The sequence below is a fragment of the Neocloeon triangulifer genome, unplaced genomic scaffold (assembly GCF_031216515.1).
Source record: "Neocloeon triangulifer isolate White Clay Creek 2 clone unplaced genomic scaffold, ASM3121651v1 ptg000005l, whole genome shotgun sequence".
Taxonomy (NCBI): domain Eukaryota; kingdom Metazoa; phylum Arthropoda; class Insecta; order Ephemeroptera; family Baetidae; genus Neocloeon; species Neocloeon triangulifer.
This window is the reverse complement of record NW_026775548.1, coordinates 804,341-816,451: the sequence shown is the minus strand read 5'-3', so window position 1 is coordinate 816,451 and position 12,111 is coordinate 804,341. Positions and strand designations below refer to the sequence as shown.

Here is a 12,111-nt window from a genome sequence, read left to right as displayed (position 1 = left end):
TAAGCCGATGGCAGAAAGTCCTCATTCCTTGCCATCTTGCGACGTCCAAAGAGAAAATAATCCCGGCAAACGTCGGCCATTATAGTCGAAATGAAAGAAAATGAGCTGCTGCAAATTTTCGTGCTCAATCGGCCGAAAATGTGGGCAGCGAGCAGCGCCGCAGCAATTTCCGGCAGAGGAGAAAAAGGGCGAAAAAGAGAGAAAGTAAGGAAGGAAGAGATGGGCTCGGCGGTTGTTGGCCCTGCACCCACCCGCGCACATACGCCCTTTACGAGCTAATAAACGGCTCAAGACACGAGACGCCCGCTTTCTCACTCATAAACACTCCATCTTAACAGCAATTTTTCCCTCCGGCCAGGCAATGAAATCTGGCGCGCACATTGCCGTGCTAATTTGCGGCCCTTTCTCGCTTTTTTGAATAGACGTGCTCGAAATAGAAAATAAAACGCTCAGTTGTTTTCTCTGTCTTTTGTTGCAGGACGCAGTGCGGCGGACGCGGCAAGTGCAGCGACCAGGTGTGCTTGTGCGACCCGTGCTGGCAGGGCAGACGCTGCCAAAATTACGGTAAAATTTTTTGCTTTTTATTCTGTTGGTTGATTCAACGGCAATTTTGAAAGGAGTAGAAAAATCTTGTAGAATAAAGTATCACTTTGATCCTTGTCCTTATTTTTAAAACTATTTTTTTAAGGTCTTGCAACATTCATGGCTATTTAGATAGTATTAAAATTAAGTAAGGAGTCTTCAATTTGAAAATGAAATTTTTCATTTTTCATAGCTATTTTGGATCCTCAATATAATTGTTTAGAATTTCTTCACAATTTTGTCTATATAATTAATTAATTGTAAGTATTATAATTTTTCTCTTTATTAATTTTCTATGAAAACCTTGCCGTCTTCGTATTTTAATTTTGGTCCTTGAGTTCATTATTATTTGTTTGTTTTTACTTTTTTTGAACAAAATACGATAGCGGTATTTTTAGGCATGCAAATGGAAATACGTTTGAAAATATCGAGCAGCGACACATTGTGCAAACAAACGTTCATTAATTGCGATTTGCTCGTCCGTTTGGCCGGTCGGCGCTGGCCACGCTCTCGAATTATCCGGCTCTGGTGTTTTATCGCGTCGAGGGTAGATTCGCACCGCGCACCCCTTCACACCCGCGCGGCAGTCAACCCCAATGGGGCAGTTAATGCAAACAAATGCTGCGCCGCCCGACACCTCATCACGCCACTCGTATTCATGAAAATTGATGCCGACACTTTGCATTTCTCGGCCCATCTCTGGGCGCCGCCTGATAAAATGATGCGAAATGAGCCTCTCCGGAACGTCATCTGTTCCGTTTGCTTGACGCGCACGGATCAAAATTAATGGTTCCCAATGTGGAAAGCAAACAGAAGGCCAAGAAGCTTTCGTGTCACGGCGCGGTTTGAATAATTGTTAAAAACACCAGATAGATAAGAAGTAACAGATCAAAAAATGTATTTTAAAGCAAAAAAAAAAACAATAATTTGGTTACAAAAATAAATCCTTACTAATCACAACTTTCTAGGATCTTCAAATTCGATTTTTTTTCCCCATTTTTATCCAATTTTTCCCCAGAAATTCCATAATTTAAAAAGCTTTGGATTTGATTTATAAGAAATCTGCAAATAAACTGAATCGCTTTTCAAATTTATTTTATTTTATTATAAATTTGCGTATTAATGGTGTTTGTTTGTTTGTTGTGATTGCAGTTGACTTTCACCAGCCGCGTTTCCTAGTCAACAATTTCTACATCATCGTCAACAAAAACGTGCGCGGTAAGTGTCACAGTTCGTCAGCAACGATGGAGCACAAATTGACGTGGCGCGCTGGCAAATTGGCTGCTCGCCCTGAGAGCTCTGCAAAAAAAAGTCCACACTCGGGCAAGGATGCAGATTCCGAGTTTGTTTGGCGCACGCACACGTCACGCACATGGATTTGTAGTTAATGTTTCCATTTCACGACTGTCAACCTGTCCCGCTCGAAACTGAGGTTTTTTTCAATGGCGCTTTTTTATAGACGGAGTGATTGACAGGTTGATATTTTTGTCAGGATTTGCGAGCGGACTGTGAATTATTTTTTTTTCTTCATTTACTCATGCATAAATTCATTCAGTTGAAATTTGGCATTGGAACAAAGATGCCCAAAATTATTTAGTCAAAATAAAGTTCAACATAAAATTTGCATTTTTTTTTTACATTCATTTCAAGCAAAAAACATAATTTGAGGCCAAATTTGAAGGATTTAAAGGATTAGAAATATTTAATAATTTTTGTTTCTCAATAATAATTTTTTATTGTTCGAAAACAGTTCATTTTTCTCAGCAGAATTATATATTTTGTTCCAGACTCTTTGTCGCCTTTGCTGTCAAAGGAATCTTTCTTTCTCTCAAACATGATGTTCGTGTGTTTGCAAACAAACCGAATACAAATGTTTTGAATGCAGACGTCAAAAGAGTAGCAGATGTGAGAGTGTTTCTTGCGCAAAAACGTCCCGAGGGGACAAAAGAAAAGTCTTCTCAAGCAAGAATTATTATACACCGGCATACATAATTCCGAAACTTTGGACGTGTTCAAAGAATGGCCGATTTTTTGTTTCCATTTTCTTGTTTTGAGTTGTGCTGGACACGAACATTCTTGTGATTTCCCGTCTGAAAATCGATTTAAACAAGTAAAATGTTGTATTAAATTGTGTTATTCAAACACGAAAGGGAACAATTTCTGATATTTCCAAATTTAAAAAAATAAATTTATCCTTTTCAAATTGAAAACTGAATGAAAATTGTCAACGAGAAAATAATTATTTCGTAAAATATGAGGGTAATGGGTTTTAATTACAAATAAATTTGTTTTATTTTGTTATTTTAGCTCACAATCGGATGCTAGAATTTTGAAACCAACATTTTCCTTATTCTGAAGGGAACAAAAACTATTAAGTGAGAATTTACTGACGGTCCTTTGCGTTGAACGAGCTTTACATTTTGCTTCCGAAAATCCCCATGTACGCTTTTTGCAGATTCATAAAATGCACGCACAGTTTTGCGGCGGGGCTGAGGCTCAAGAGATACACCGGCCAAGCATATTTCCATAAAGCTGCTTGTGCTTGAAAAAGTGAAAAGAACAGAAGCGGCCATTGTCAGAGACGATCTGGCTTGCGGCTCCTCTCTTGCTTTCTTTCTCGTGTTCAGGAAAATATAATCTGGCCTCGTCGCCGCCGCCGCACACTCGTTCTTGCCCCTTTGTTGGGCCTGAAAACAAAGCCAAACTGCAGCGAGAGGAAATAAGAGGCTGGCGTAGTCTTCATTTCCCGGGCGGGCGGGCTGCTCATTAAATGTCGCCTCCTTCATTAAGCGCAACTGCTGCGCGCGAATTTCTCCACGCGCGGATAAGCAGCCAAAAATAAATCTCGCTCGCTGCAAAGTGGATTTCGTCTTAATTAATAGACGAGAGGAGAAACTGACAGGAAATTTCAGCCGCGTCTTATGAAGAGTTTCAATGTGAAATTTGAGCTCGAATTATTTTGACGCACCAGCAATTAGTTTTCATGAACCTCTGAGTTTTCAAAGTTTTGAAAAGTTTAAACAGAAATGTGAGAAGAACCGTTTCTAGCATTCCAGCTCGACTAAATTTTGCCAAAATTTAGTTAATTTATAAACGGTTGATTGTATTAAGAGTAAAAGTTTGGTTTAGAATAGAATTCTTTATAAAAAAATAAGCATAAAATCAAAGTAATAATTACAAGTAAATTAAATTTTTAGATTATATATGGTCTTTATTGAAAACTCAATTGAGTACAACTTTCAACTTACATCTTAGAAGGTTAAAATTAAGATTCACAATTTATTTTATCAGTTTGCGCGACAGGGTTTCCAAAGTTTTTCACTTATTTTTAGAATAGTCATTAATGCTAAGCACTCGGTGGTTGCACTCAGCCAGATGATATTGGGTGCATTTCTCACCGCATAGCAAACACACGCATGAATCACTTTCCTCGAAACACTGTTGGCGCTCGGAACTATTGCTACAGATTTGATTATGAAAGCCGTGCATGGCAAAGCGACAAAACACATGTCTTTTATCAAACAAGGGTTGTTTCCATACATCATTTCTCATTGCCGGCGTGTCATTGAATTTCACATTAAACCTATTTTCATGTTCAGAATTATAGCTCTCAAGGAACTTGACATAATTACCCGTCTCCGGGAGATCGTATTTTTCTTTCAAATCGGTAACAAACAATTTCTCATCGACTAATTTGTACACATAGGTGTTTTTGTTGTATTTTGAAACTCCCATTACTATCTTAAAATATCGAGATTTCACTTTTTCTAGTTCTTCAAAATCTTTTTCCCTGAGATGTTGCCAAATAATTTCAATACCGTAAGAGGCCATCGGGGCAAATTTCAAATTAAACAATTTTTTCGCACAATCAATAGACAATTTTCTCAAATCTCCATACATATTCATCGCAGTTAGCGCATTTTCCTTTCTCCGTGCAATATGTTCAGTGAAATCTCTACCTGATCTTTGGAAGTAAATTCCTAAGTATGGGAAGTTTTTTACATATTCTATTTCATGGCCGTCAATCACTATTTTATCGTCCTTTGCATATTTCCCCTTTCCTCCTGTTGTGAATTTCATCATTTTTGTTTTTGAATAGTTAGGTTTCAAATAGTTTTCTTTAGCATATTCTACAAATTTGTTCATGACTGCTTCAATTTTCTTAACATCGTTACTAATAAACACCATGTCATCTGCATAGAAATAAAAGTCTACTCCTTCGATTGTTTGAAATATTTTCACAATATCATAGATATATATGTTAAAGAGGAGGGGACTCGAATTCATTCCTTGCTTGAATCCATTTGACTCAACAAAAGGCTCAGATTGAGATATTCCATCATTAATACTAATAAAATCTAAGTCTAAAAATTCGGCCAGTAAACTCAATTCCGTTTTGGACAATTTCTTTTGATTTATAATTTTTTGCAGCAGTATTTTTCTATTTGACAAGTCAAATGCTTTTGTGAGATCAATAAAAATAGCATACATCTTTGTGCCTTTTTTATTAACGGTTTCGATAATTTTTGATTGCAATTTCTGTGCCGCCTCGAGAGTTGACTTGCCAGGCATGAAACCGTATTGCTCCTCGGGTATTATGTTTTTAAATTTTTCCATTATTCTCCTGCTCAGAATTTTGTCAAGTAGTTTACATAATGTGTTGCTGAGGCAAATTCCTCTATATGAGTTACAGTCATTAACACTTCCTTTATTTTTGTACAAAAGTTTCATTGTGGAATATTTCCATTGCTTCGGAATTTTTCCCAAGGTCAGACATTTATTGAAAAATTTGTTGAAAAGTGGAAGCATGAATTGAACAAGGGATTTAATATTTTCATTTGTAATGAGGTCTGGGCCAGGAGCCTTTTTGTTTTTCAGATTTTTCACTGCCCAGAGAATTTCCGCGTCGAAAATTGGTTCGCAGGAAATTTCTTCATCATAATGGTTTAAGAGCGATTTTAGGTTTAAACTATCATCTCCTTGAAAGTTTTCACAGTTGAGTATTTTTGTCATGTGTTTAATCCAGTCTTCGAGGTCAATGGGGTTTTGTATTTTATCAATTATTTCGACTGGCTGTTTTAGGAAGCGGTAAGCTTCTTGTTCTGCCTCAAATATTATTTTTTCTTCTTGTTTCTTATTAAATGTGAGTTTTTTACTTTTTAGCAGAATTTTGTAATCTTTCTTAACATCCAGCAGTCTTTTCAGTAGGAATTCATTTCTGAAATTTGACATTAGGAGTGAGTGATAGATATGAACAAGGTCCCTTCTTTTCAGAAAGCATTCGCAATCAAACCATGGTTTACTTATTCTATTATTTTTGCGAGGGACCTGTTTTGATTTTTGAACTATGTCCAGAATGTGTAGATAAAAGGCTTCAACATTGTCATTATCGATCAAAGTATTTAAATTGACATAGTCATTATTAACTAGGAATTCAAGTCTCTCTAAATCAATTTTATATACTGGTTTTGCTTTATTTTCAGAGATTTTTGGTTGCTGTGAAGTAGAGTTGGAAATTGAGGCGGCACATGTCACCGGGTGGTGTTTCTTTTCTATTTCTCCTTTCACTTGAAATTCTTTTTTAGAGACAAAGTGGTTAGCAAAGATCAGATCAATTACACTGCCTCTCCAACCCGGGTGACCGTGTGTTGGCAAATTTAGATCATTGAACAATGAGAATCCATTTTTCTCCATTTTTTCGGTTAAGTACTTAGTTTTGCAATCATAATTTGTGGTTAATTTTTCAACACGACAGTTGAAATCCCCGAGAAGCAGAACTGGTTTATTATTACAATTTCTAATTTTCAGTAGAGTCATTTCTAAGTTATCTGAGAATTCATCCAGGTCATAACTTGGATGGAAGTAACACAAAACAATCACTAATTTTTCAAAAATTTGGATCAATGCAAAATCCTTAACTTCAATAGTTTCTGTTCTTTTTCCATATTTAAATTCATTTTTGAAATAGATTGAAATTCCTTTCCTTGCCCTCCCGTTGCTGTTTATTTTATTTGCCAGCAAATTTATTGATCTAAATCCTTCAATGTTAAACTCTCTTTCAGCAAATGTTTCTACAAAAAGTAATAGATCATAAGTTTTGAAAAATTCAGTTTCAGGAATTAATTTTAATTTTGACTCTAATCCTTCTATATTCCAAAGCATAAGGTTAATTTCGGTGCTCTTTACCTCGCCAGATTGAGATCTGAGCCGCCGGGAAAAACCGGTTGAATGTCCTCAGGCGTATCTTCGTCCTTATTGTTGGTGGCCTGAATAGGGGTATTGGTTGTGGGAGTTGTGGTGGTCCTCGTGGTGCGGCCGTGTGGTTTAAAGGAGAGTAGGTGAATTGTGATTGGCTGGTTGCGGAATTCATCTAGTAGAAGTTGGTGGATGAAGCTAGCGTTGATGCCGTCCAGCCCGGAGCAGATTCTTGGCAGGGAGAGTTCAGTGACCTTGTGTTCCTCTGTGTATTTGGCCAGTCCTCGTACCATATCCCGGGCACCTTGGATGTGTCCGTCCGGGTCGTGATAGAGTTTCTGATTGGATCGTGGCTTAGACACACAGAAGAGCATGAGGGAACCGTCTGGCATCTTCTCGGGTGCAATGTAGCCAGGGGCAGCATTCGGATGTCGAAGGAGCAGCTGGGCAGGGTCGAAACGCCCTACATTCTTGGTGTGGAGAGCGAGGCCGGCGCCCAGGTTGAAATCTGCACCAGTAGCTTGCCCTTTCACGCCTTTGGCTCTCAGTAGGTCACCTGTTTCCTCGAGAATAGTGCAGCGGCTCTCTGGGTGGCGCTGGAGGCCTTTGTTTCCGATTTTCTTTACTTCCATTTGATATTTCATGTATTTAGGCGTGGATTTCGGAGCCGGGTTCGACCTTTTTGAGTTTTGTTGGCGCTGTTGTTGATGGGCTCCGACATGAGTTTGGGTGTTCCTTTGGTTAGGTTTCTTTGATTGGTCATGGTGGGGCAAATTGTTGGAGCGCCGTTTTGGCGTTACGATTTTCCAGTCATTGTCTGCGTCAACGGCCGCGTGTTGCGATTTCGTAGCGCCTTTTTCATTTTGATTTTCATCTCGAGTCTGATTGGGGGTTTCAGAAGGGAGCTGCATTTGTGTGCCTGATACTCGCGCCACTGGAGTTTCAGAGCATGACCGATGGTGGTGCTGTTTCGGGGGCGTGTCACCTCCGAGAGACACGAGGGATGGGATTTCAGGTTCAGGTGGTCTTGATTTTGTTGGCAACATTGGAAAACCTTTAGATTGAAAACTTTTTTCATTTTGGGCAAAAATTTCCATTTCCATTTCAAAAACACGCTGTTTGAGGTACTCGATTTGGTAGTTGCAGTTTGCATGGAAACCGTACGGGTCCGGTTGTCTGGTAAAATGGCTATGGGAAGGCCCCTCCATGGTCCTCGGAGTTACCTGGTCCCTATAGCCCCGCATCATTGTTGAATTTGGCGTGCACCCTGAGCCGGTCCCAGGGCACGGAAACTTGTTGCTTACGTGAATTTTGAGGCCGGTGACTCTTCGTTGTGAAGTATGCCCATTAAGAAGTCACTGGGTCTGGTTTTTCCACCTAAAATCTGTCAAAAAGTGGCCCGGGCCACATACCTTGCTGTTGTTTTGGTCGGCGCTACCAACTTTATTATTAAAAATATATATTTAGGATTATATTTAGGTTCTTTTTTCTTTAAAAAAATGGAAGTTTCAATGTTGATCATTCTTATTAATTTTATTTTATTTATTTAGAGTTTAGTTTGTTCAAATATGACCGGTAAATTTTCATTAATCTAAAGGACATAAAAATTTAATTAAATGTTCCATCTTTTTACGTAGAAATAATATTCAAATAATTTTAATAATCCTGTTCGTTGATAAAAAATTTACATTCATTTCCACTCTCACCTGCTTCCAACTTTTCCAATTAGCCTGCGATAATTTGCCAAGCGCCTCTCGTAATAATCACAATCCGGCCTGGTCGAGATTATGCAACCCGCCGGGCACGTTCAACCGGTTGCCTATCCACTTAATCGACTGTTGGAATTGTTGCAGGAGCGGTTTTGCGGGCCGAGGCGACCGACGACGACCTCGGCATGACCTGCCCCCTGCACGACCCTGGCGAGGGCACCACCTGCCCCTGCGCCACCACCAGGTTCAAAATGCTGCACGGCGCCGACTCGACGCTTTTCAACGTGGACAACGAGACCGGCGACGTTTTTCTGGCCGACAACGTCACCCTTCAGCCTGGCCGCCAGTACCATTTCACTCTGGAGGCGCAGGGTGAGTAATTCATTCCAATTTTACTCATCATTAAAATAAATAATGAGGAATATTTTAAATTACTTAAACTGTGACTTTTTTTAAATTTGGAGAAAGGAAATTAAATTAAAGTTTGATTTGTTTTTTTATGAAGATCTCCATAAAAAAAAGACTCGTACTAATTAAAAATTTCACATTTTCCGTCTATTTCATTTCCTTCCGAAATGCTATATGTTATTGAAAGTTATGGTCAGCTTGTTTATTTCGCTTTTTACAAAAAATTCAATGATATTCCTGGAAACCAAAAAACGCTTGCTTTCCATTCTTGCTTCACTTTCGCAAGAGAAATCGATCGGGTCGCTAGTTCACTGCAGGCTTCTTCCATTGGCGGTTTATTTCAAGCCTTCTTGTGTGTTTGCAAACTCATTTCGAGTGGAAAGTTGATGCGTGTTTCAGCAAACACACTGCTTTGTAGTGCTAAACATCTAATCCGATTTCAAAAGGGATGAGCTCGCTTTTCAAATAATATTGGCTATATTTACTCCTTTCAAATTGGACAAATCAATTTTCGCGTTGACTTTAAAAAGACGCGAAGCGGTGCTTGTTGAAGAAATATTAAATTAAATGTGTGACGATTAAAAAATATTTTAAAGCAATCATTCGAAAATGGATCATGAAATGTCCAGAAATAAATCAAAGTTAGCTGATATTGTAAAAAGTTGAAGAAAAATATTTCATGTATTACATTTTTTCCGAAAATTTTCATCAAATAAACCTTCAAAAGGTTCCAAAGTTTAACTAGTACAATTTAAATTCATATTTTTCATTTCAAAAAGCAAAAGTTGAACAAATGTTACATTTCACTTTTCTTTTGTTTTCTTATCTTGATTTGATCATTTAATTTTCAAACTAAAAAAGTTACTCAACTTCATTCGTTGGTAATTTTTCGTACAAAATAAAAATTAAATTGATTAAAATGGGGATAAATCTTAAATTAATCCAAAAGACTTTTAAATTTTGCTCATTATTTTTTAGATTATTCTTAATGTCACGTTTTCTTCTTTTAAGTGAGTTTTTAATGAAAAAAAATGCAGGGATGGTCGCGCATGCAAATCTGAAACAGGCGAAGGGGCGCCGTGGTTTTCCGGCTCACCGCGTTTTTCCTTTTCCAGGTGCAATCAAGCCTCTCGCGCACGTGCTCTCCACTCGAAATCTAATTCAGCGCCGCGCATTGTTAAAAAACCCCGGGCGCGTTTTTTAATTATTTAAAATCGGCTGCGCTTTTCCGGCGCCCAATTGAAAGGCTTTTTGTGCCCCGACCGACCGAATCGCACAATAAAAGCCTCGCTTTTATGCTCGCCACTTTGGCCATATTAAAATATGAATGCGTGAATTTGCGTCGCTATCAAAAGCACTCGCAGACACGAAATACACATTTTCAGTTTTCATTTCGACTAAAAAGTGTTTCGGTGCAAAACAGAAAATAAAAAGTCTACGTGCAAAGTGTCCCCGTTTCCAATTAGGAAGGCCGATTATAATGGTGAAGAATATCATTCACAATTTTTGGAACCTTAAAAATTTCACTTTGCGGAAGCGATTAAAATTAACCATAATTTTTGCATACTTCTAGGAAAGTGTTTTCAGTTTCGTGAGATGATTTTTCTTTTCACCTTTTTGTTGCATTTTTAAAACATTTGAAAGCTAAATTGTTAGCAAATTAACTTCGTAACAGATATTATGAGTGCGGACAATAATTCGCGGCAATTTTTCTCCCATTTCATGTTTCGGCCGAAATTTGTCATTGTTAAGCTCTTTTGTTTGCGCGAAATGCTCATTGAGCGCGCAACGAGCGACAATTTGAGAGCGTATTAAAAGTGCAGAGCCCATTTAACACGTACTTATTGTTAGCACTTCTGGCCGAGTTGCTTTATGCGGGCGCAGCCAGACGCCGACACCGCAATAATAAACATCCGGCAACGCGCCATTGTAGCATTTTAGCGCAATCTTGCTCGCGTCTTGCGACCTCATTCTCCGCACACTTTGCCGCTCCAATTGCACGTTGGGATAATGAAAATCCTCTCACATCTACACAGTCATTAAAAGGAACAATTTTTTTACAAAGGTGAAAATGTCTGCCTATTTAAAAATTTTAGTCCTTACACCAGTAAAATAAAATTAAAATCAAATTATATTTCTTATTTCTTTTCTCTAAAATTTACAGCACTGATTTTTAAAAACATTTATTTTCCTGGACTTTTGAGTCATTTTATGAAGACATCGTGTTGATTTTCTCAAAATTTGTTTCTTTGAAATATATGATAACATTTTTGGTTAACTATAAAGTCGCTATAAAAAGACCAATTGTCAAAATTGTTTGTTTTCAAATCTCTTTTCAATTCAATTTTGCAAGTTGAGTTAAAAAATTATTCACCAATTAAGACGACGACCTAATTAATGCGAATTTAATGGAGTCGTCAACGCCCCGCGGATCACCTCGTTGGCACGCTGTGATTATTGCTGCACCAGCAATTAGTGGAGACCTGATTAATTAGCATCAATAATTGCTGCAATGCGCGCCCCCATTAATGAATCCGCCGAGGAATGATCATTTATGCTACAACTCGAGCTAATTAATTGCACTTTAAGGTCAATTAAACTTACGGATGATTCGATTAAAGTTGAAAATTATGATCTGACAGAGAATGTTGTTGAATTGTACAATTAAAATGCACATCATGAAATGATTATTTAAGTTGCAATTATTATAATTTTTCTTTGCAATATTTATTTATTCAATTTAGAATTCAGGAGTGATTTAATTAATTACTACAGAAATTTATTCAACGATCAGAGGTTCAAAATTGATTTGAAGGAAAATAAATTTCATTTTTGGAGCCAATTCATAATCTTTTGAATAATTCTCAACTGAAAAATGTCCTGTAATTATTGTATAAGAAAAAAATTGAAGCAGCAAAAGCGGGAAAGTAGCATTTAAACAACTTTTATAAAAACATTCGGATTGCACGCACAAGAGGCTCTTAAATCACAGTTGTTGGGACGAATGTGTGCATTTAAAAACAAAGTTGCTTTTGCGAGGAGCCGCTCTCTTTTTTTCTCTCTGCATCCAGCGCGTCCTTGTCGCGAGTCACGTCCTTTTTTTGCGCCGGGACGGAGTGAAAAGGGGATTTGCAAGCGCGTGTGCTCACTCGCAAAAGGCTCATCGGATTAAAAGGGTCGGCCGAGCCAGAGCGCCACTTGCATATAACACGGAAAG

General features: G+C 38.0%; 1 protein-coding gene across 1 annotated transcript in view; it reads left to right on the top strand.

Annotated features, from left to right (window-relative positions):
* Nucleotides 1-12,111, top strand: part of LOC132193818 (uncharacterized) — a 114,919-nt gene that overhangs the window by 60,984 nt on the left and 41,824 nt on the right. Inside the window, exons 6-8 of the mRNA XM_059614722.1 lie at nt 479-564; nt 1,735-1,800; nt 8,631-8,858. Of these exons, the coding sequence (XP_059470705.1) occupies nt 479-564; nt 1,735-1,800; nt 8,631-8,858 (380 nt within the window). The remainder of the gene's footprint in view (nt 1-478; nt 565-1,734; nt 1,801-8,630; nt 8,859-12,111) is intronic.